Genomic DNA, 26839 nt, shown 5'->3' on the forward strand with positions numbered 1-26839 from the left:
TATATAGTAGACTAACGTTAGTTGAATGTGTGTGTGTGATACATACCATACAGAGCTGCCTGTGTGCGCATGTGTAAACCATATAGTGCAGAGTTATATGTATATGTATAGAGGCATATGTGTAAAGTTCATGATGCAAAGTAGTGATTGTAATGCATACAATTGAAGAATGTGTGTATGTGTTTGTAGGTGTGTGCAAACCACCTGCTTATCAGTGCTGTGTGTGTAAATCGGTGATTCCCAAAGTGGTCCAGGTGGACCCCCAGGGGTCTCAGTCGTGATGCAAAATTCCATCGCTAGATCTAATCTTCACATTTTTTGATGAGTTTTGGGAATATGGTAGAAATGTAACAGCAGGGGGTCCACCGAAACTAGTACAATTTTGAAAGTGGCCTACGAGGAAAAAAAGTTTGGGAACCTCTGGTGTAAATCCACTTTTACACTTTCAGTGTTTGGTCAATATTTTGCATCAGCATTATGTTAAAAAAAAAAAAAAAAGAAGAAGGGGAACCTATCCAGACAAAGACTATAAAGGAAAAAAAAACATTACACGTATTCTGTGTGTCCTAATTTTGGCTTACAAATCCTGCTAAAAAAAAAACTGATGAAACATTAACCATGTGAATGGTTGTTGGTGTGTATAAGGCATTAAGTATATGACATATGGCACATGTGTAAAGCATACTCTGCACATTGGGATGTGTGTGCATACTGTGCTGAATGTGCATTATGCAGAGCTGTGTGCAACTCATACAATACAGGGTTGTGTGTGTAAAGAATACAGTGTTATAAATACACTGAATACCTTTGTGTGTTTAAAATAGAGGAAGACAACTTCATACAACTTTGATAATTTATGGAAAGAACTAATTAATTTATTACCTCTCTCATTCATATTCAACAGTCACCACCATGTTACAGAACACTTCACAGTGATAAACACCATATCCCTGTGTCTCTTTTGTAGACCTGGAGAAAAAAAACAACTTTTAACTACATGCAAATGAGATAGTTGGTGCACTGGGGGTGGGCCTTCAGCCCTGGGTGCATTGCTCTTGCAACTCAGACCTTTAACATCTCATCCCATGCAATGAGGGGTGATGCTGAAGTTCCAGAGCTGAAGCCCCAGCCCAGTACACCATCTTGCTCATTCTCCTAAGACTTCAAAATTGTTTTCCAAATCTACATAAGTAACATACATAGCAGTGGAATGCTGTTTATCACTGTAATGTGCTCTGTAACAAGACTGCTGTAGTTGAACATAGTTTGGGAGTTGTTAGACTTCCTTTAAGCAATTGTGAACCTGTTTAGGCAAGAACTAGTTAATGAATTGCAGCTAAAAAATTATATAGCAAAAGACTGAGAGGGAGATAGTAGTAGAGACCGTAATGGATGTACACTATCCAAGGGAATCAGTTAAACATGTGTGCTACTATTCAGGTAGGAACTAAATGAGGAATTATAGTCAAACAAATTCTCATAATTAAGTGACAAAAGGGCTGCTCAACAAGGTGTGTGTGTGTGTGTGTGTGTGTATAAAGCATACAGTGCAGATCAATGTGTGTACATGTACAATGAAAGTGTGTGTGTGTGTGTGTGTGTGTGTGTGTGTGTATAAAGCATACAGTGCAGATGAATTTGTGTACAAACACAGTGAGGGCATATGTGTGTGTGTGTATATATATATATATATATATATATATATATATATATATATATATATAAACGTACAGTGCAGATCAAGGTGTGTGTATATAAAGTGATATGTGATAGAGTGATATGTGTACAAACACAGTGAAGGTTAAGATGAGTGTGTAAAGCATGCAGTGCAGCAGCACACCATGTGTAAACAGTGTCCAGTGCAGGCAGCAGGCTGTACATGTATGATATGTGCACACTGCCCAGTGCAGGCAGCAGGCTGTATGTGTATGATATGTGAGCATTGTCCAGTGCAGGCAGCAGGCTGTATGTGTATGATATGTGAGCAGCGTCCAGTGCAGGCAGCAGGCTGTACGTGAATGATATGTGAGCATTATCCAGTGCAGGCAGCAGGCTGTACGTGTATGATATGTGCACATTGCCCAGTGCAGGCAGCAGGCTGTACGTGTATGATATGTGAGCAGTGTCCAGTGCAGGCAGCAGGCTGTGCGTGTATGATATGTGCACACTGCCCAGTGCAGGCAGCAGGCTGTATGTGTATGATATGTGAGCAGCGTCCAGTGCAGTGCAGGCAGCAGGTGTATGATATGTGAGCATTGTCCAGAGCAGGCAGCAGGTGTATGATATGTGCAAATTGCCCAGTGCAGGCAGCAGACTGTACCTGTATGATATGTGCACATTGCCCAGTGCAGGCAGCAGGCTGTACCTGTATGATATGTGAGCATTGCCCAGTGTAGGCAGCAGGCTGTACGTGTATGATATGTGCACATTGCCCAGTGCAGTCAGCAGCCTGTATGTGTATGATATGTGCAAATTGCCCAGTGCAGGCAGCAGGCTGTATCTGTATGATATGTGCACATTGCCCAGTGCAGGCAGCAGGCTGTACGTGTATGATATGTGCACATTGGCCAGTGCAGAGCAGGCTGTACGTGTATGATATGTGCACATTATCCAGTGCAGACAGCAGGCTGTATGTGTATGATATGTGCACATTATCCAGTGCAGGCAGCAGGCTGTATGTGTATGATATGTGCACATTATCCAGGGCAGAGCAGGCTGTACGTGTATGATATGTGCACATTGCCCAGTGCAGGCAGCAGGCTGTACGTGTATGATATGTGCACATTATCCAGTGCAGAGCAGACTGTACATGTATGATATGTGCACATTGCCTAGTGCAGAGCAGGCTGTATGTGTATGGCATGTGCACATTGCCCAGTGCAGAGTAGGCTGTACGTGTATGATATGTCCACATTGCCCAGTGCAGAGCAGGCTGTACGTGTATGATATGTGCACATTGCCCAGTGCAGGCAGCAGGTGTACGATATGTGCACATTGTCCAGTGCAGGCAGCACGTGTATGATATGTGAGCAGCGTCCAGTGCAGGCAGCAGGTGTATGATATGTGCACATTGCCCAGTGCAGGCAGCAGGCTGTACCTGTATGATATGTGCATATTGCCCAGTGCAGGCAGCAGGCTGTGCGTGTATATGTGCACATTGCCCAGTGCAGAGCAGGCTGTACGTATGATATGTGCACATTGCCCAGTGCAGGCAGCAGGCTGTATGTGTATGATATGTGAGCATTGCCCAGTGCAGGCAGCAGGCTGTACGTGTATGATATGTGCACATTGCCCAGTGCAGGCAGCAGGCTGTATGTGTATGATATGTGAACATTGCCCAGTGCAGAGCAGGCTGTATGTGTATGATATGTGCACATTGCCCAGTGCCCAGTGCAGAGCAGGCTGTATGTGTATGATATGTGCACATTGCCCAGTGCAGGCAGCAGGCTGTATGTGTATGATATGTGCACATTGCCCAGTGCAGAGCAGGCTGTATGTGTATGATATGTGCACATTGCCCAGTGCCCAGTGCAGAGCAGGCTGTATGTGTATGATATGTGCACATTATCCAGTGCAGGCAGCAGGCTGTATGTGTATGATATGTGCACATTATCCAGTGCAGGCAGCAGGCTGTATGTGTATGATATGTGCACATTGCCCAGTGCAGAGCAGGCTGTATGTGTATGATATGTGCACATTGCCCAGTGCAGAGCAGGCTGTATGTGTATGATATGTGCACATTGCCCAGTGCAGAGCAGGCTGTATGTGTATGATATGTGCACATTGCCCAGTGCCCAGTGCAGAGCAGGCTGTATGTGTATGATATGTGCACATTATCCAGTGCAGGCAGCAGGCTGTATGTGTATGATATGTGCACATTGCCCAGTGCAGGCAGCAGGCTGTACGTGTTTCATTCGTTACCTGCTCCTGAGGACTGCATGAAGCTCCAGCAGCTGAGCCTGGACCACTGTCTCTTCCCTAACACGTGACTGGTCACCTGCTCGTGACATCATCACAGCTCTTTAGCATCTCCCAGCCACATACTCCCGGACAGCCAATGAGCGTGCGGTGGGCGTGGCTACGCAGAGATCACACCCTCCCATTGGGTTTATTGAGAGTTATATCAAGAAATCCAGCTCAGAGGGAAAGGGAGAGAGGGAGGGATCGAGTGCCGTGTATGAGAGGACAGAGCAGGGGAACGAGCAGCTAGCTCAGCGTCTCCTCAGCGATTCGGATGGGAATTAGTAGCAAGTATCTCCAGCAGCGCCCGACGCCTCAGCGCAACTCTGACACCTGGCAACTTCTCCAGCCGCCTGTCCGCTCCTCTACATCAGCGCTGTCGTGACCGATGGAAATCTCCCCCGCTGCTAATGGAACATATAAGTGGCTTCATTCATCTCACTGGATATAGAACCCTGTTCACATTGTACTCTGATGGAACACATGATCACTGCTGGAGCCGGCGGAGAGGATTTGCTTGGAGTTGCTCAATCACCATCTAGGGGCAAGCACACATTTTCTGCTTTCTGATCCACAAACTGCTCGTGATTGCATTCTTGCCAGTGACTGCTGGATGGATTCCTAGCTCAGGCAGGAGAGGTGAAGTTGGGCATGGTTGCCTCCTGCCATTTGGTGGCTCTTGGTGTGAGAAGGCACTTCTAGAGCCCTGCTGCTGCTGCCTGCATCTACCTGCCTGTATCATCCTGCTGGAACTAATCACAGGCATCAGCCCCTGGACTGCCTCATGCAGATGCTTGCTCCCATGTAATCTGCTGCTAGCAGAGCATCTCAGCACAGTCCTTGTACTTTCCTTGCATTATTAAGCAACAGTATTGGTGTGTATTAGCTGAAAGTCTCACAAGCCTAGCACTAGACTGCGTCTTTTCATCACAAGCAGCAGAGATGTCCTGATGATACTCACACACTGCTCATCTGTGGATAGCCTGGACTTGCAGCTGGACTCCCAACCTTTGGCTTGTAAGTTACAAACCCTTTGCTAGTAGCAAGTGCAGGGATTTGCAGTAAAAAATGCAGACATGAGATAGAGCCCAGGTATTGTCTTGTAGCTATCAGGGATTGCTCAGTGCTTGCTGCAGCAGCCTCCTCTGAGCCTCTCCAGCTTTCTATATCATAGCACTATAGGAGCAAAGACATAAGGAATAGGCTCTGATAAGGGAAATGACTCCAGAGTAGAGGCAATGAAGCACAAATTGTATTTGGCAGCTGACAGTGCAGTTACAAGGAATACTGGTAAGGACTTAGGATTTTATTGGCAACAGTTATACAGAGAGATGCATGATGTGAATGGTACATCAGACAGAAGGAGGATTAGAAAAACAAATGTGTGGCAATAACAGATTTCGCTTAATGAGTTAAAGTAGTGGATTGCATTCAGTGTGCACCCACAGCCAGCGCCAGTGTGATGCATTAGGCACCTTTTATTTTGCAGATGTGACTAGTTAGGCACTTTCTGCATGAGTACTAATGTAATGCTTAGCCTGACTATGCCTATATGTACTTATATTTCCTTGAATGCCACAAATGTGATTGTTTGTGTGATTGTGTTGACAGCTGCTGGCTCCAATTAGAAATGAGATGTAAGGCATCTTGCAGTCCATGCACGCCTCCTCTTGCAAATCGGCACCATTCCTCAGTGACAACCCTTAAATCCTAAAATCCAAGAAAACAAAGGAAGCACATTATCATGGACCTAAGGGATTTTTACCTGTTGGCTGCTCTTATTGCCTGCTTAAGGCTGGATTCTGCAATTGCCCAAGAACTTATTTACACCATAAGAGAGGAACTGCCTGAAAATGTACCAATTGGAAATATACCAAAGGACCTGAATATCTCGCACATCAATGCTGCCACTGGGACCAGCAACAGCCTTGTCTACAGGCTGGTTTCTAAAGCAGGTGACTCTCCTTTGGTCAAAGTGTCCAGTAGCACTGGAGAGATCTTCACAACATCAACCAGGATAGACAGAGAAAAAATCTGTGCCGGATCATCTCTTGCTGATGAAAATGAATGTTTCTTTGAGCTTGAAGTGGTCATTCTCCCCAATGACTTTTTCCGGCTTATCAAGATCAAAATAATTGTGACAGATACCAATGATAATGCACCTATGTTCCCTTCAACTGTGATCAATATCTCTATCCCCGAGAATACTCTGATAAACAGCCGATTCCCAATTCCATCAGCAGTGGACCCCGACACAGGTTTCAATGGAGTGCAACACTATGGACTTTTAAATGGACAAAGTGTCTTTGGACTGGATATAGTTGAGACACCAGAGGGGGAGAAGTGGCCACAACTCATAGTGCAGCAAGTCCTGGACAGAGAGCAGAAAGATACCTATGTCATGAAAATTAAAGTTGAGGATGGCGGAAACCCTCAAAAATCCAGCACTGCTATCCTTCAAGTGACAGTAAGTGATGTGAATGACAACAAACCGGTATTTAAAGAAAGTCAAGTAGAGGTTCATATCCCTGAAAATTCTCCCATAGGGACCTCGGTAGTGCAGTTGCATGCAACAGATGCAGATATAGGTAGTAATGCTGAAATCAAATATATTTACGGTGCCCAAGTGACATCTGCTACCAAAAGACTATTTGCTTTAAACAATACTACTGGAGTCATTACAGTTCAGAGACCATTAGACAGGGAAGACACTGCAGTTCACAAGTTAACCGTCCTAGCTACAGATGGCAGCTCTACACCTGCAAGGGCAACAGTTACCATTAACGTGACTGATGTGAATGACAACCCACCTAATATCGATCTCAGGTATATTATAAGCCCTATCAATGGCACAGTGTATTTATCTGAGAAAGACCCGACCAACACAAAGATAGCTCTAATAACCGTGTCAGACAAAGACACCGACGTAAACAGCAAGGTCATCTGCTTTATTGAAAGAGAAGTCCCTTTTCATTTAAAAGCCGTCTATGATAACCAGTACCTGCTAGAGACCTCTTCTCTCTTGGACTATGAGGGCACCAAAGAATTCAGTTTTAAAATAGTTGCGGCTGACACTGGCAAACCAAGCCTCAACCAGACAGCCTTGGTGAGAGTGGAGTTAGAAGATGAGAATGACAATCCTCCAATTTTTACCCAGCCTGTAATTGAGCTATCAGTGTCTGAAAACAACCGCAGAGGTCTATACTTAACTACTATCAGTGCCACAGATGAAGACAGTGGGAAGAACGCAGACATTGTTTATCAGCTTGGCCCTAATGCTTCTTTCTTCGATCTGGACCGGAAGACAGGAGTTTTGACAGCCTCCAGAGTTTTTGATAGAGAGGAACAGGAACGTTTCATTTTCACTGTCACAGCCAGGGACAATGGCACTCCCCCACTGCAGAGCCAAGCAGCTGTCATTGTGACCGTACTAGATGAAAATGACAACAGCCCCAAGTTTACACACAACCACTTTCAATTCTTTGTATCGGAGAACCTACCAAAGTACAGCACAGTGGGGGTGATAACAGCCACAGATTCAGATGCTGGAGAGAACAAAGCTGTCACACTCTCAATACTCAATGACAATGAAAACTTTGTCCTGGATCCATATTCTGGTTTGATTAAATCTAATGTGTCCTTTGACAGAGAGCAGCAAAGTTCTTACACATTTGATGTCAAAGCTGTTGATGGAGGACAGACTCCACGTTCCTCCACGGCCAAAGTAACAATCAATATAATGGATGCTAATGATAATAGCCCTGTAGTTATCTACCCTCCATCCAATACATCATTTAAGCTGGTGCCTCTTTCAGCCATTCCAGGCTCAGTGGTTGCAGAGGTCTTCGCTGTTGATATTGACACTGGAATGAATGCTGAATTAAAATACACTATTGTTAGTGGGAACAACAAAGGTCTCTTTCGAATAGATCCAGTGACAGGCAACATTACCCTTGAAGAGAAGCCTTCTACGACAGATAAAGGCCTGCACCGACTAGTGGTCAATATCAGTGACTTAGGATATCCCAAGCCTTTGCACACTCTGGTTCTTGTGTTTTTGTACGTCAATGAGACAGCTGGGAATGCTTCCTACATTTACGATTTGATCCGCAGGACTATGGAAACTCCTTTGTACAGAAATATTGGCGATAGCAGTCAAACCTACCAAAACGAGGATTACCTGACAATTATGATTGCCATAGTGGCAGGTGCCATGGTGGTGATTGTAGTCATCTTTGTGACGGTACTTGTTCGATGCCGGCATGCGTCAAGGTTTAAAGCTGCCCAGAGGAGCAAACAAGGGGCAGAGTGGATGTCACCAAACCAAGAAAGCAAGCAGAATAAGAAAAAGAAAAGGAAGAAAAGAAAATCTCCTAAAAGTTCTCTGCTGAACTTTGTAACGATTGAGGAGTCTAAACCTGATGATACTGTTCATGAACCTATCAACGGGACAATTAGTCTTCCAGCCGAGCTGGAGGAACAAGGGATGGGACGCTTTGATTGGGGTACAGCTCCTCCAACCACCTTCAAGCCTAACAGCCCTGACCTAGCTAAGCATTACAAATCTGCCTCTCCGCAGTCTGCTTTTCATCTTAAAGCAGATACTCCGGTGTCGGTGAAAAAGCATCATGTGATTCAGGAACTCCCTTTGGACAACACCTTTGTTGGGGGTTGTGACACCCTCTCCAAACGCTCTTCCACTAGTTCAGATCACTTCAGTGCCTCAGAGTGCAGCTCCCAGGGAGGCTTCAAGACAAAAGGTCCCTTACACACCAGACAGGTAAACGAGCACTTTTACTGGTCTATAAGTACTGCATACAAGTGCCCAATCAACCAGTATTAAAGTGCCAGTATGTCTTCATACGGTCTTCTTTGGCTTGCTCATGTTACCTAGAGGGAAAAAAAATCAACCCCTTTACCTTTTTTTTTTTTTTTTTTTTTTTTAATTTTATTTTGACTGAGCCTTGACAGACTTTTTAAGGACTCAGAGATCCGGAATATATATATGCATATATATGTGTATGCATATATAATTATGTATATTCTTGATTGTACTGTACCATATATGTGCATGTTAAATCTCACAATCCCACTGTAACATTTACACAAACAGTAATAATAATAATAATAAAAAAAAAAAAGTAATAAAAAAAAAAATCCCCGGACTTGCTAACTTCAGAATTCTGTCACCTACGTTCCACTGTGCAGCCTTCAGAGGACTGGTTTTAAATTTATTTTTATTTTTTATTTCATGGACATGATCTCAAAAAAAAAAGAAAAAAAAAGGGGTTAACTTTTTTTTTACTCTTGCTAGAAAATCTGTTGATCTATTGTTGTATTTTACAAACTGAATTGTGAGAAGATGCATGACTGGGTGCAATTCACATCTCTAGAGTTGTTTTTTTTTTTTTTTTTTTTTTTTAATATATCTATATATATATGTTAACTAAGCTGATAGCATGATAGTGAACACATGCTTGCGGCTAAGTAACGTTCTGTGTGCATTTATACGTCTTGTGCCTTTGCTAGTTTCACTAGCTGCACAGTAGTTTTCATAAGCAATTTTATGGCCTACAAATATCTATCCAAATTACAGAATTCTATCGTTTGTCCATAATTAACGTTATTTTTTTCGATGTCCGTAGAAATCCTTCTCATAGACTCTGTTATGTCTTTAGATTGTAGAGTCATTGTGTCGAGCACTACAAGAGCTTCTCTTGAATGTATGAGTTCACAGGGTCATAGATATGAATTGCCCCCATGTTTCCAATAGGTCATAGCGAAAAGTTTTCTTCAACTGTCCTAGAAGTGTGTAGGTTCTGGTATCACTGAGTATTTGCTGTATTACGCCTGTTCTTATAAAGCAAACTTCTACTTTGAGGAAATGGATTTATTCAAATAATTAGAGCAAAATTATGCAGAACAAAATCAATCCATTGTAAATATTTCTTCATCTAAGTAAAGGAAAAGCAATCTGTCAAAGCTCATTTTAGCTGTGAAATTTGCCATCTAAAGAGGGATTAGTGAGCAGGGAAACTCATATTTTACAAAATCCAGCATTAGCTTTCAGTCCAATAATTCCCTACTAATAAAGATTTAAATGCAGAGCTGTCTAATTTATTTCATTGAGACTTGTCTGTTGCCTCTAAATTAGACTGACGGAACGGCCTGTAGATGGCAGTAAGGCTCTATGTGGTTTGTGCTGGCTTGGTGCCAAGCCTGCAGTATATTAGAGATGGGGGGAGGAATAGATCAGACTGACTCTACAGCCAAAGAAACCTTTTATTTAATGACAGTTGCACTGGAGCGACCAGTCCTTGAGTTTGTAAAGCAGATCCAGAATGGATAGGGTGTACTGCACCAACTTCCTAATCTTCATTTCATATCCCCAATAAGTAATGGAACTTCTGGCATTAGGCCTTAACAATTGTGAATGTTTGACATGCAGTAGTTGGTAGAGTCGAAAGCGAATAGCACAGTGTGGTTCACAGCTGTCACATGCAGTCTTGCTCATATATATATATATATATATATATATATATATATATATATATATATATGATTATGTTGGTTGGAATCCTAAAGACTGACTTACAGTTTGATTATCCATTAAAGTAATATTCTTCCAGTGGCAAACAGAACCACAATACTGCTGCCAGCGTACACACAAATAACTTCCAAACATATTTTCGCTCCATAATTTATACTATCTCAGCTGGGCACTTATGCGTAGGCCCAGGTACTCACCTGGCACAACAAGAATAGCCTGAAATATTGATGACACTTTCTGTCTGCTGCACGATAAAATAGAGAAGCTGAAGTTCTTTAAGCTACTTTAGGATACATTTGGCATCTTTTCATCCCTCATGTATACAAGGTAAAAAGAGATCTGGTGGTAGTGTACAAGTCATTCATTTCCAAAGCATCTATTTTCCTAGTTTAGCATATCAGGCATGCTTTATTGACAGCCGCTTCATTGTAGCTAGAGGCTTTACAGTAAGCTGTTTCTTGCCAGTCCCTAAGTCATTTGTCAGCCATTGGGGAATTCATTTTCTTGCCCCCGGTGAATAGTCTTGGGCATAAACAGCAGATGTTAAGGGTATAAAACAATGACCCATTTATATAGTACAATATTTATGGAATATAACACTAACTATGTTTTACCTGTTAGTCTGGGTGGTTATAGAGTGAGACATCACTAGTTGTGACTGGTGCTGTGTATACATACTGTGTTTTCTATGTTAGCATAGTGTGTTATCTACATATAGTGAAACCTCTTTACCTAAAACTGCATTGAAAAGTGATCTTCTATGGAGAGGGACTTTTCAAAGGACATGTCCAGTAGGTAGAATATATGGGTGAAGATTATGTTGTCTGGATAAGAGGGTGATCTAAATTAGGTGGTCTTTTGAAGAGGTTTCAGTATCTATCTAAATATATATATATATATATATATATATATATATATATATATATATATATATACACACACACATTATGTGTGTGTGTATATATATATATATATATATATATATATATATACACACTATGTATGTGTGTGTATATATATATATATATATATATATATATATGACTTGCTCAATACTGTAGAGGTGCAACAAAGCAGAGTTTGTCATGTAACACAAAATTGCATCCTATTATGATGCCTGTCAGTTTCTAGCACGCTGTGTATTACAGCACCCATAGGAGACATGACAATATCAGTTCTGCCACATATATAATTCAGATACTGTACATGTGGATTTCTACAGTAACAAAATAAAAACAACCCTATATTCCCAATCAAATCCTAAGTGAAGACATTTAGAGCACAATTTATTATTTTATATGAAAAAAGGAAATGTTAGCGCTGTTTAGTTCCTATAAGTCTGTCCACTTGCTTTATATAACAGAGATATGAGTATAAGCAATGCAAGATGCACTTATTTATCCCACCCATGCTCCTGTTGTTGTGAATGAGGGGGTTTCGACTATGTCAAGAGATGTAAAATAAAAATTGCCTGTGTGTCGTATAGCTAGATGTCTTGAACTGGATTAGCATAATCCCTTCTGGGATGTCAGGCCCTTGGTATTTAGAAGGTTAACAGTTACTGCTGATCTGAAAAATAGCAAGTTATATGTTACTGTCAGTAATTGTTATTTGTTTATAGTCTGAAGTGCCAGCAAGTTCACAGTTCACAAAGCTAAAATAAATTGCCTTTTTAATACTATAATTCTATTTGTTAATGTAGGAAAATGTCATCGGTAACAGCTCGGCACCATCCCGTTTTAAACATAGGTGACACATTGTAAATTGAATGATGAAAGTGTTTCAGATCATAATTTATTTTTGCATGCAAAGTAATCTCGCTCATTATTTATAAAAATGTTGCCATTTTAGTTCATTTTAAAGAACATTCTGTGAAGGTAAATGGAAGGTCACTATAAGCTCATTTACATATCTGTTATGGCTAATGTCAGCCTGGACAATGTTTACATGTCACAATAGGATAAAGGAGAAATGCGCTGTTTTCAGCTAACCTAGGATTTTAGTAGAAGAGCATGAATACATTAGGAAATGTGGAAAAGCTTATTTTTTTTTTTTTAGCCAAAACCAAGATTGGCATGAAAAGGAATGAGAAATCTAAAGCAAGCACTCAAACTTCTCAGTTTTGCTTAATCCATTCCTGGCTTTGGCTCAAAAAAACGCAGCAAAATCTGCAACAAAATATTAGCTTTACTGCAATATGTGGCATCAGCGTAAAGGGATATTCTCATCTGACATTTATGGCATATCCCCAAGCTATGCCATAAATGTCTGGTAAATGCGGTTGCCTCCTCTAGGGATCACACTGTGCTCCACAGGCTCCCATCCAACATGCAAAGGCAGCGTCTGGCTAATGCATCCAGGAGGGGAGTGAATAGTAAAGGAGTATCCATTCACTTCTATGGTTATTATAGAAACTGCAGCACAAATATGCTTAGTTTCTTCCCATAGACCTGTAAGGAGAGAGCCATATACATGCCCCTTCTCCAGCATCAACCTCAGCTGGTAGTATATGAGTCAATGGACCAACTCCTGTGTGAGTTTGAGAGGTAGGATCCATGTGTCAGAAATATATGATATATTGTGCAGACACTGTTGCCTCTAAGCTGTATGTGCTGCAATTGAAAGAGTTAAAAATTCTAATCTCTGCAGCAGGTGGAGCTTTTATTCATCTTACTGGTAGTTGTATAAATGATAACCTTTCCAGACCACATAGTTTACAGGGAACACGGCCTGTGGCTATATCTATAAGTGTCTAACATGGGAATGTCCCTTAAAATTCTAATTCCCTAATCTAATCCTTTTATCACAACTATGAGCAATGAGAGCAATTTAGTAACACCAAGAAGGGATGTTGGGATTATAAATTCCATGTATGTGCCGTCTGTTAGCAGACTGCTATTGATGGCGTCCTGTAGTCTGCCAAAGAAGTCCACAGCACAGGCATCCGCACACACAGATTCATCCAGGATTTACTCAGTTTTGTCACTTTAGTGGAAAATATCAGCTATCATTTTCTTTTCAAACCATTTGAGAACACAAGAGAAGGTCATGAGATGAAAAATGAATCCATCATAATCCATAGTGTTCCGAATCTTTCTCACTGAATTTCATGACAAAGGATAGCAAACCTGATGAAAAACTGTTCTCACTTTTCGTGCATTGACCTTATCCCACATAGAACATTTATCATCTGTTCACAGGATGATCGCTGATTCTGATCACGAAAGGACCAACCACATTTATTCCCAAAGATCATTAGAACGGGGATCCTATGCCTCTGGAGGACTTTGAATGGACTGCTGGTCATGCACACTACCAATACATTGAACGGCTATAGGAATGATGGAGATGGCCAAGTACAGGATGTATAGGTGATCACTAATCCATTTACATTTCTCCAAAAAAGGCAGCTCAGATCTCCCATTCTAGATATTGGTGAGAGTCCTAGTGGTGTGTTCCTAGACCTCATATATTGTAGTTCAAGGGATCAGCGTTTAAACAGCTTGGTGGCTGCGGCTACTCCTTATCTATTTTAATGATACACTATGATAAGTTAGCCCCAGGTCCGTTTAAAAATGAGCTGTTCTGTAAGTATGAATCAGTTAGGTTAAGTTCACATGGGGGTTTTTTGGTCCAGAACCTGAGCCAGAGGCCGCCTCAAATTCCAGACCAAAATATGGGTAGCTGCAACTGGATGCGTCGCACACTCTTCTCCGGATTAAGCCCAAATGATTGGGCCTAGTTGGAAGGGAGTGTCTTCAGGTGGATGTCGCGAGGCAACTCCGCCTGAAAAAATGAGCATCTCGCTTCTTTTTTTCCAGGAGCCAGAACAAACAGCTCCTGGAAAAAAGAACTGTCCGGCTCTTTTGGTCAGGATTTTGAGGCGGATATGGCCTGAATCCTGACCAAAATAGCCGTGTGAACTTACCCTTAGCTAGTCTTCATTTGTTCTGCAGTGATATTGTAGGAGTAACAAGGCATTGCCTTACTCCCTTTGAGACCACTGAGCCATTCTTTTAATACTCTGGTGAGCCAGCTGTCCATTGTACAGTTGTATACAGAAGGGGACTGTATACACACCAAGCAACCCTATCAATCAGGTGTTTTTTGGTTCTCTGCAGAAACTAATCTTGATGCAATAGATTATTGTGGCATCAATTCAGATTGGATGTAAATTGAATTTGCTACGTCTCAATAGATCCATCACATCTCTCATATTAACATAATTGTCAAAAGTATAACTAAGAATGCTTGTGTGCCACATGTGTGGTCAGATGTAGTCATACTATGTAGATAAAGGGTGTCATCATTTACTTACATCATATGTGAATTTTTGTTCCGCTTTTCTCTGCACTTTTTCATCCCCTATTAAATATATCGGGAAATCGTTCACGATTCTACTGCTAAAATAAACATGCTGCATTTTTCAAAACTGGAAGCATTTTTTGAAAAAAAACTTTTTCAATTTTTTTTTTTTTTTTTTTTGCCGCTTTCTTTTCCAACAATTTGTGGATGAGTTTACAAGCAATCTCATTCACTTTTCTGGTTCTGTGTTTTGTGTTATTTTTTCCTGCTGTGTGTCCGCAGCAGCCTAAGGGTGCATTCACACGGAGCATAATAACGCAGATGCTGCGTAAATCCGTGCTGAATTAGTGCAGATTAGATTTGGCATGGAAAAAAAGCCTCCCCATAAAACTCTATGGGGAGGCTTTTTTTCAGCGATGAATCTAATGTGGATTCTGCGCTAATTCTGCCATTTTGCTCCGTGTGAATGCACCTTACAGTGGGTTTCTGGTTTTGTATTTAGACTGAGGTTGGTTTCACATGGCTACAATCTTGTAACATTTTAGAATAGCTGGAACCCTTGTTTGCCCCTACATTTCTACTGAACCAAATTATGACCATAGAACACTGATATACAATTAGTTCAGTAGAACTTTAAGGGTAAGTTCACACAACGGAAAATGAAGAGGAATTCCTCTTCAATTTCCACCCGCAGACTACCTGCAATAGGTTGCAATTTCACGGCATCAGCATTCCATCATGGCTTTACGTTGCTGAATAGGCCCAGATGAATGCACCTAATCAACAGGAAGTCTCAGCCTTGGAATCTGTGGCAAGATTGACCAGGACACACTTCTTTTTTTTTTTTCTTTTTTTTTTTTTTTTTTGGGGGGGGGGGGTGGATTGCGCCCCCTATTCTGTAGCAAATTCTTTCCATTGAACATACCCTAACTGTTTCAAGTAATGCAGGTATTCAGGTATGATACAAATTACAATAAGGCTGAGTTCAAGCCGGGGGAAACGGGGTTTTTTGGTCTGGAATTTGATTCCGGACCATAAAATGGGTAGCCGCAACTGGATGTCGATGCAGTCGCCACACTCTGCTCCGGATTAGGCCCAAATGAATGAGCCTAGTTGGGAGAGAGGTGTCGCGAGGCAGATGTCCGCGGCTGAATTAGCCATGGAATCCACCTGAACAAAGGGCATCTCACTTTTTTTTTCCACGAGGGGAAAGAAACCACTCACTGAAAAAAGAAATGACCAGCTCCCATTGATTTCAATGAGAGGCATTTTTTTTGGTCAGGAATTTGATGCGGATTCCGCGTCGAATTCCTGACCAAAAAACCCCGTCTGAACTCAGCCTAAGGAATATTTAAATACTAAATTTCGCTATAATAGCTATGTTTGACAATCAGTGTAACAAAATCCTTTCCAAATGAGTATAATGTCTAAATATAAAGGTATGTTAATTTTGATTGGATTGAAAGCAGTGTTTGTTTTATAGTTTAAAGGGGTATTCCTATTTTAGACATTTGTGGCATATCCACAGGGTCCACTTGTAACGGATGTGGGTCTTAACTCTAACTTTAGGGCAGAAACTATCCAACTCCCATGCCGCTTGCTGAGGCAGCATCTGGACATTGCATCAGGCAGAGTTTGTTTGTAGACGTGGCCATACACATGCATAGCTCGGTCCGTGTACGTATATGAGCAGACAAGTTTGTCTGTTTCTGTGACTTCTGTGCTAAATGACCAGGCAAAATGGGATCAGGAGATCCTAATATCAAGAGATACTATAGGTGTAGGTGCAAGAGGTGGGACATACTGTGAATATGCCATAAATGTCTAAGACAGGAATACCCTATAAATGCCCAAACAAGCACCTCATTGTGATCACTTTACTTTACAACATCAGTACTACTTATTTATAGTAATAATGACACCAAAATGTAATGTTGGTCACCATATAAAGTGGATAAAAAGTATACCAGTAAAGACAAAGAGTTGTCAAACCTATGCAAGACCTATCCTAGTAATATAATAGAGTATGATGAAGTGGCTTTACGTTCTGTCTGTTATTTACTCAGCAGCCTCTAAAGTGCTGACATATACTGTACATGCAATTGCTCTAAGTTGACTTTCTCAGAATTAAGGGCCCCTTCACACGGCGTAAGTGCGCCGCTCATTTAGACACCGTATACACGTGTCCGAGCGCAGCGCTTCAAAACACAGCCCATTGATTTCAATGGGAAGCGTGCGTATATGCTGATATAAGCGCTCTTCCCATTGAAATCAATGGACTCTGTTTTGAAGCACGACGCTCGTATACGTGTCTAAATGAGCGACGCGCTTACGCCATGTGAAGGGGCCCTAATAATGGCCGTTCAACGCAACTAGTGTTACTCGCTGAATGAACAGATCCTCTTAAGCCAGGTTTAAAAAGGACATATATCAGAGTTTTATTTTTATTTTTTTATTTATTTTTTTCTTTCAGCGGCCCAATGTGCCTTGTTACTATTTGGGAGTTTTGTTTTGTTGTGATGCATGAGTTCTTCTTCTTCTTCTTCTGTTTCTTTAAAAATAAAAGTCATACCAAAACCACGTCAAGTTTGTAGATTTTGCCGCAGTGTCTCTTCTACTACCCCATGTTTGAACCTGGCCTTAGGGTGATTCCCATAAAATGTTCATAGAATTTTGCCAGTTACGTAAACAAGACAGTATTGATGTAACACTTTTTTGTTATACACATATGTTCTATGCTTTTTTTTTTATTACAAATGTCACGGGTCATTAAGTGGAATTCAAGGGTATGTTCACACGTTGCAAATCTATCGTAGAAAAATCCATTGCACATATTTGAATGGGGTCTTTTTTTTTAATGTAGATTGTGAGCACCATATAGGGATCACAATGTACTTTTTTTTTTTTTCCTATTTGTATGTCTTTGTAGAATGGGAGGAAATCCATGCAAACACGGGGAGAACATACAAACTCCTTGCAAATGTTGTTCTTGGTTGGATTCGAACCCAGGACTCCAGCACCGCAAGGCTACAGTGCTAACCACTGAGCCACCATGTTGTCCCGAATGGGGTCCTTTCTGAATCATGTGCGTGCATAGCTTTTTGCAGACACCATTCAGATATATTGGACCGTTGGCGAAATTTCTACCATAGATTTTCGACATGTAAACTTCCCCTAAACCATCTGACAGGTGCTATTGTAAATGTGACTGTATTGTAAATTTTTGTGTAATAAGAGAAAAGCAGTATGTAACGACACAGTATATAATATTGTACATTTTGCATAAAAGTAAACTTTTATATTGGAAGTAATATCCTGAAAGTGTCTATTTATGTATTTATTTGTTGTTTTTTTTTTTAATGATATCTGGTAGAATAAAATAAAATCTAATGAAAACTCAAGTATGCATGAACATTTGTATGATTGAATATTCGAAAACTACAAAAACATTTTTTTTATGTAATCCTGAGAAACAATATAAACATAAGACCCACTTTACGGAAAAGCTGCTAAATTTGCATACTTACATGCGGTTTTATGAGCCAAAGCTTGGTGTGAATTTAGTAGAAGGGAGATGTGAAGAAGTATAAGTGCTTCCTATATAGTTCTCATTCAAGGCCTATCCTTGGCTTTAGCTAAAAGACATCAAAATCAGCAACAAAAAAAGCAGCTTTTCTGCAATGTGGGGCCTAAGCCTAAGGCTTCGTTCACATCTGCGTTGGTATTCTGTCCGGGTGGTTCCTCATGTGGACTCCCCCCAAACGGAATACCGAACACAACTGCAAGCGGTATGCTAGTGAAAGCACATGGACCCCATAGACTATAATGGGGTCCGTGTGCTTGCCGTGAGATCCCCGCAGGGATCATGCGGACAGGAAAGTAGTTCACAATCTACTTTCCTGTCCACATGACTCGTGCACAGATCTTGCGGCAAGCACACAGACCCCATTATAGTCTATGGGGTCCGTGGGCTTTTACTGCACACCGCTTGCAGTTGCGTTCGGTAATCCATTCAGGGGGTCCCCATGAGGACTTCCCGGTTGGAATACCAACGCAGATGTGAACCAAGCATAAGGCTGAGGTCCTATGTTGCGGAAACTCAACTTATTTTGTTAAAGATGTTGCTGCGGATTTTTGAGCCAAAGCCAAGAATGGATACAGAAGAAATCGAAAATATGTAGGAAGTTCTTATACTCCTACCTTCTGCTCAGTTCACTCCTGGCTTTGGCTCAAAAACACGCAGCAAAATCTGCCACAAAACAAGCTGCCTTTCCGCAACGCAGGGCCTCAGCCTAAAAAATTGTCCAGGGCCTGATGTTTTTACAGAAACTGTGCAATATCTGTCCATGGACGGTGCTGTGGCTGATATTTCACTTCATTCTCATTCTTGGGATTCGAGCGATACTGCAATACCAGGCACTACCCATGGACAGATGTGGCAATTTTTATGTGATTTACCACGTGTGTAGTAAAGAATATCCAAATTTAAAGTATTATAATACATTTATTTCATGGGGTGCGTGACTATATCCACCCTTCAACAATAGAATCCTTACATTTCATGGAGCACAGCTATAAGGTGAGATACAGTTACTTCATAAATATTTTTGCTCATTATAGATAGGTACATGACTTATGTCAAATACAGATGTAGCAAGGTTTAACTGAACGCTTATCGTATTAAAAAGGAATGTTTAATGACATTTATCCTTATATTATCACTGTGCCGCTGATCAGTTTGGTGTTTGTTTACATCTGTCCAAAAGATATTGCTCCTGTTAGGTTATATGTGAATTACCGTATATACACGAGTATAAGCCGAGTTTTTCAGCACAGTTTTTGTGCTGAAAAAGTCTGCTTCAGCTTATACTCGGGTCATTATGGTAATTCAGCAATATCATAGTTACAGACCCAGCATCCGGACCCGGCATACAGACAGTGGGACGGGTGCCGGGCCGCTCATAGCAGGAGCGTAGCGATGCTGCTCATTTCAAACTGCAGAAGTACTTACAGTACTTCTGCTAGCAGGCTCGGAATACAGACACCCCCCCCCCCCACTCCATCACACGCCGGGTGACGTGGCCACGTAAGCTCAGGCCCGCACCCGGCGTGTATCTGCATTCTGGGCCTACTAGCAGAAGTACCATAAGTACTTCTGCAGTTTGAAATTAACAGCATCGCTATGCTCCTGCTATGAGCGTGGCGATGCTGCGGCCCGGCACCCGCCCCGGTGTCTGGATGTCGGGTCTGTAACTATAATGGCACCGCTCTGCTTCAGAGCGGTCACCATACCAATCGGCACCTCCGCTGTAACTTTTACAGCGGTAATGTCGGAGCTCCCTTCAGTCATGCCTGCAATCAGAGATCAGAGATTGCAGGCATGAGCTAGGACATCTCCGCTGTAAATGTTACAGCGGAGATGCTCTACGATGTACTGGTATGAGGGGTTCGGGCAGGTGCCGCCATGCTGCTAGAGGGAGCAGGTGCGACCGCTCTCTCAAGTGCGATCCTCTAGATAGGAACTGCAGCCGGGCCGCTGGCAGAAGCGCTTCTGCTGGGGATTCCCCTCAGTGCTCCTGCGCGGCCAGCTGCAGTTCTCCTTCAGGTCCGGCCAGCTGGGGATTCCCTTCAGAGCTCTTTCCAGGAATTCCCCTCAGAGCTCCTGTAAAGGCTCCCCGGCCAGCAGTGCTTCTCTTTTGCAGGCTGCTCTATGCAACCTGCAAAAGAAATGACAATTTTTGCAATGTATTGTATAGAATATACGGTAGTTCTTATTCAGCAAGCAGAAACCTTTTATTTTCTCATACAGCCAAACTTGTTCAGGGGCACAGCAACAATTAATTGATATATTTATCATTTTGTACTTGGTGACAAATCGTTTTAAAGACTAAGGTCCCCCACAGCGGGGGCAACTGAAAAGCAAAGTGGGAAAAAAACATGGTGTCAGCAATTTTCAGAAAGTCCGCCAAACATCAACTGACCATCTCATATATGTTAGTTCTCCCAGTTCTCTCATAATGGCACGTTAGATTTTAACTGCCTGATCCTATTGTTCATAGGCCCAGTTCACAACTGTGCATGGGTTTCCGTTTGGTGAGTCCACTTGGGGACCCCCTAAACGGAAACCTAATCCACATTAAAAAAGTGGTTACCTAAGGAAATTTGCAGATCCCATAGACTATAATGGGGTTCATGTGGTTTTCACTCTGTTTCTGCATGAAAAATGTGGAGAGAAAATTACTGCTTTCATTTTTCATGCAGAGAGGAATGAAATGGCCTGAACAAAGATGTGAACTGCCATCTGTCAGTGGCTTTCTTCACTCTTTTTCAGTACTTACTACTGGACCGAGCATGCATGTGTATAGGGAGATCAGGTTGTCGGCTGAACAACTTGACTCTTTCAATGACTTTTGTCTTTTTTGATGAAATATGACACTGCAGTAAGTTATTAGGGTCAAGTTAAACTTTGCTACATCTAGAGATGGCCATTCATGCTCATCTCTGGGGAAAAAAAATCTTAATTGGGCAAGGATTTCTTAATTTTGACCATCAGCCATTCCAGGGACCATGCTGTGCAGAACCTTTAGATTTTTTGGCAATATTGATGCTCGGTTTCCAAGGCCTCTATATCCCATATAGGCAGCCTTGCTACACATTAGAAGATGATAGTTACCAAACAACAAGGTTGGGAATACTGGAACTAGGATGCATACCTGTTAACATTTTTCTGCCAAGCATGCCGCATGGTCTTTGGGAAGTTTGATCTGCAGTATATACGTAAGAAAAAAAAAAGTTATCTGTTGGAATATAATCAAACATCACATTGATAAGTGATAACTTTTTTTTTTTGCTGATGTTAAATGAAAGCTAAATTTAATTTGTAAGAAGTCTGAGAACACAAATAGTACAGATACATTTAGGTGTTACATGACAACTCAACATTTCACAAAGCTCTCGCTTGAAGCCATCCTATCGTTTAATGAAAAAGTGTCCCAGATACGGGCAAGTGACTCGGCTGACAAAGGCTATGTTCACATTAAAATCCAGAATGAGTTTTCATAACAGAATTCAGAGCTTGTACCATAAAATTTGGGGTGATTTCCAGAGGAAGTAGTGAAGATATGCAGCAGATTGTCATTGAGATTCAGTGAGCACAATCCTCAGACTTTCTATTCCAAATAAGCGACGTGAAAAAAAAATTATTTTACAGCCAAAAATCTGCACAGAAATGTCTTAATTTTTCAAGGTACTTTATAGACCACTATAGCTTTTCTGTTATAGGTCAGTGCAACTTATAAATTGTATAAAACCATTATTTGTCCTTTATGAAGCAGCACAAACATATACCCTATACCTATAGTATGCAACACTTGTCTGATCAACTTCATATGATATGCAATAAGCACTTCAGGAGAACAGGCGCAGTGTCAGGGGTCTCCTTGTATCCATGTACTTAATATGCATTTTTTCATTACCATGGAATGAATTATTTATTTCAGCCATTCCAGACACAGTGATGTTGGCCTATAGAATATTTTTTCTTTTAAATTGTAATATATTAAAATGTAAAACCGCAAATAAGGAATGTAATGAAATAGACTATTGTGTTCTGAATGACAAAGATGCCCCTCTTATTCTAAGATACTCTATATAAGCTATAGTACACAACAGGGGCCAGCCAGAGGAAAGCTGAAATCTATCAGATTATCTTGAGGCTTAATCGGCATGTGATATAGTGTGTGTATATGGTGAACTTTGTATATTCTATGTGGCACATGTTGGCTGTTTCCTAAATTGTTATGTAATATAGGTTAAAACTAGAGATGAGCGAGTAGTATTCGATCAAGGAGGTATTCGATAGAATACTACGGTATTCGAAATACTCGTACTCGTTCGAATACTATTGCTATTCGCAGTAAAGATTCAATTCAGAACCAGCGTTGATTGGCCGAATGCTCTACAGTGTATAGCATTCGGCCACTCAACACTGGTTCTGCTACAGGCTCATCCTTGCTAGTCGGGAGAGCTGGCAGCTTGCGCTTATGCGGGAGCTGACTTTTTCTCATAGGAATGCATTGACCAGCGTTGATTGACCAAATGCTATACAGTGTACAGCTTTCGGCCACTCAACGCTGGTTCTGCCGGAGGCTCGTTTGTGACAAGGCAGAGTCTAAGGTCGGACCAGAGCAGTCTTCATTGTGGTCCTATCTTAGACTCCGCCTTGTCACAGATGAGCCTCTGGCAGAACCAGCGTTGATTGGTCGAATGCTGAACACTGTATAGCATTTGGTCAATCAACGCTGGTCAATGCATTCCTATGAGAAAAAGTCAGCTCCTGCTTAACCGCAAGCTGCCAGCTCTCCCAATTAGCAAAAATGAGCTTGCTGCAGAACCAACGTTGATTTGCCTATCAATGCTGATTCTGCAGGACGAGTAAGGGCCGGTTCACATTAGCGCTTTCCTCTCGTTTGGAAGGAGTCTGCAGGAGGACCCCCCCCCCGAATGGAGTCTATGGGGTCTGTGCGCTTTAACTGCACAGCGCTCCTCCTAAACACTCTCCTCCTGCTACTCATGGACTTGGTGACTCTCCTTTAGTCGATTAGTGGTTTCCCCTAAAACGAGCATTTTTTCCCGTAGACTATAATGGGATTCGATATTCGATCGAGTAGTTGAATATTGAGGCTCTACTCGAAACGAATCTTGAATATTTCACTACTCGCTCATCTCTAGTTAAAACTTTAACATTAAAAAATAAAGGTGCAAAAAAAGGAGAGATAATATAATTAAAAAAAAAAAAAAAAAAAAAAAACTTAATAGTTAATAATAAGAAATACATAATAAGCTGCTGCAGTTACATGGGTACAAGGGTATACAGGTACATCATTGTTGCAGCCAAGTATTAGAGATGAGCGAACACTGTTCGGAACAGCCATTCCACACAGCACGCTCCCATAGAAATGAATGGAAGCGGCCGGCAGGCGGGCGGTTAAGAGGCCGGCCGCCGGCAAAGTCTGCGTGCCAGGTGCTTCCATTCAATTTTATGGGAGCGTGCTGTTCGGATCGGCTGATGCAAACAGTGTTCGCTCATCTCTACCAAGTATATAAAGTCTAGCAGAGAGAACTATAGCAGCACGTGTACATGTGAGTGTACATATGGGAGGCACGTAAGACGAGAAAACTCCTTTAGACTAAGGTAACGTAGCAAAACACTCCAAAAAATGAAGCAGAAAAGCAGCATGTTTTTAATGCATTGTTTTTTAATATGTATTTTACATTTTTGAAAATCCCTACATTAGGCATAATAAGGGCAGAATAAGAAAAAAGCTCATTCTGCCCTTATTATACCTTACTTGGGGATTTTCAAAAATGCCACTTTTCCGATGCAGATTTTTTTCTACAATGTGTGGATAGGATTTGCCAGAATCTCATTCACTTTACAGGGGCTGTGAAATGCAGCATTTTTTTTTTTTTTTTTGCTGTGATGTTTGCACCGTGGCCAGAACGCTGTTCTTTTGCAACCTTGGGATTCAGACTCACCCTTCGTTCACATCAGCATTTGGATTCCATCTGGGGGAGTCCACTTGAAGACCCCCCAAACGGAATACAAATGCAATTGCAAGCGCTGTGCTGTAAAAGCACATGGACCCCATAGACTATAATGGGGTCCTTGTGCTTGCTGCGCTGCCTGCAGGAATCATGCAGACAGGAAAGAAGATGTTAAACTACTTTCCTGTCCGCAAGATCCCTGCAGAGATCTCACGGCTTGCTTAGTCTAAGGCTATAAGTAGCCAATCACATCTAAAAAGCCAGCTTTTTTTCTGCTGCCTTTTGTTTCCCCTATTCCATAAATAGGGAAATTGCTTGTGATTCTGCCGCTAAAATTAACATGCTGCAATTTTCTAAAAGCAAGTATTTTTTTGAAAATGCAGCTTTTCCCACAGCTCTTTTTCCCCACAATGTATGGATGAGATTAATATATTGTATTTCCACAGCTGCTTTTCTGTGAGGCCTTAGCCTCATTGGTAAAGGTCCCCTCTGCAGACAGCATGTAATAAGTCAGGAGAAAATGTCCATCCCTGCATATTCTGGATTTTTGGACCCTGGAGGTGGTCCTGTTCAGTGACTGACGGCCTTTCCTATTTCCTTATGACTGTTCATACAATATCTATCACAGTAAATAAGACTGCTTGCTAGTCTCATGAACCCATAGCCAACAGTAAAACAAACAAACAAAAAAACGTATATATAGCAATGTACTCAGCATCTTCTGTTCTATAATATGTTACCAGCAGACAGGACTGAATACTCAACGTGCATTATTTTACCCTCCATATCTTATTGTGTACCAGTCGGTGTCTTGGAGAATGCTGCCTCCTTCCACTCCAAGCATGTGCTGTATATCAGGTTATAAATCATAGCACTTTATATAAATACAATCTATAATTCTATATGTACCCAAATGTAGCTGAACTGAGTATGTCATATAACACAACTCACTGTGCATCACGATTGGTACGATATACTTTACCATGTAACAACTCATCCTGATGTTTTTCATATTCTGCCATGCTATGTTCAGGACTGCACTTTCTGGTACTTCTCCATGTAAGAGCATGGAAACGCAGTGATAAATGTTCCATTTGCACTTTGTCGTGATTTGTGAAGCAGTAAGCTTTATCCCAAGTAAAGGTTCAGAACATCTGAGGTATAGTCAGATTTATTCCTGTCTGTGAAATGTGCACGGTTCTGTTGTACGTTCCGTTCCAGACACTGCAATATTTTATCATTTTTACTTTTGTTTCTTGGGTCAAGATGGCAATCTAGATTTAGGGTTTATATTTTCAGACAAGCACTGTAGCTAGCGCTGAAACATGTATTGGCCTGTCACTTTATATTTATAAATATCCAGAGAGGTAAGTTCAGGCCAAATAAAATTCTTTAGATATATATATTTCTTAACAACCACACTCAAAAAATCACTGGTTAAGCAAGTGAATGTGAACTCTGGAAACGCACTGTAATCTTTCAAGCATTTGATAGGATTTAGCTTGAAATTGGAGATTTCAGCTGGCTCATTTTCATTGTCCTTTGCACAACCAGTGCATTCTAGGGATAATGAAATTTAGTATTTGATTGGAAAATGTACAAAGGCAAGTCTCACATGGTCTTAGCGTAATAAAAGAGACTGCATGATATAAATAGACAGACAGATAAACAGACAGATATGCTAAGAACCCTGAATCCAAATATAACAATGAGAACCCCCTTCCCTGCTATCACTGCTGTTATGTATGTGTAAAATCACAAAGCGGACGCCATGCTCTGAATACAGTTTGCTGACAATTTGGCAAAACAGAACCTTTGATTTGTTTCACAATGAATAAATAATCTGAAAATTACATCCCAGATCCACTTGCCATTTTCAATGGTGTCTAAAAATATAAATTATTAATAAGTATTATAAATCTGTATTTTTAGACTACACAAGAGATGTAGGAAGAGAATATGACTCCACAATGCAGCTATATACAATATGGAAGTCAAGGGGATTTTCTATTATACATATTTTGCAGTATTTACATTGAACTAAAATAATAGACAAAAATGCGACAGGATGAGCTTTTGGATTTCATCAAGGTCTCTATTGATGCTTGGAATGTAACATCAGAAATAATGTATTCAATGCATCAGCTTTTTTTTTTTTTTGCAAATTTTTTTTTTCCTTTTTGTTCCCATGCAACAAATGTATTGGAACTCTGGTTCACAATGAAGATGGATACAATGTTAATGCATTACTATTCACATTACAGAAAGCTCAACTGAATAAGCAAATCTTGGGCCATATTCACCGTTAATGGCATTGTTTTCAGCAAAGATAAAGGAGATATGGCTTGAGATATCTCACATACATCACATTGGTGTAGATTGAAGAGTCTGCTTGTTTGAGACCTTATAGACAAAAACAAAAAAAACATTCCATATGGCTTGTAAGATTTGCACACCTATTTTCACTCATTATGGCAC

General features: G+C 41.2%; 1 protein-coding gene across 3 annotated transcripts in view; it reads left to right on the forward strand.

Annotated features, from left to right (window-relative positions):
• Positions 1-4148: 4148 nt before the first annotated feature.
• Positions 4149-26839, forward strand: part of PCDH9 (protocadherin 9) — a 1631603-nt gene continuing 1608912 nt past the window's right edge. For all 3 annotated transcript variants that reach the window (XM_075265428.1, XM_075265429.1, XM_075265430.1), the window contains exons 1-2: positions 4149-4977; positions 5572-8740. In XM_075265428.1, the coding sequence (XP_075121529.1) occupies positions 5705-8740 (3036 nt within the window). In that variant the 5' untranslated portion in view covers positions 4149-4977; positions 5572-5704. The remainder of the gene's footprint in view (positions 4978-5571; positions 8741-26839) is intronic.

This window comes from Leptodactylus fuscus, chromosome 2 (assembly GCF_031893055.1).
Source record: "Leptodactylus fuscus isolate aLepFus1 chromosome 2, aLepFus1.hap2, whole genome shotgun sequence".
NCBI classification, from domain to species: domain Eukaryota; kingdom Metazoa; phylum Chordata; class Amphibia; order Anura; family Leptodactylidae; genus Leptodactylus; species Leptodactylus fuscus.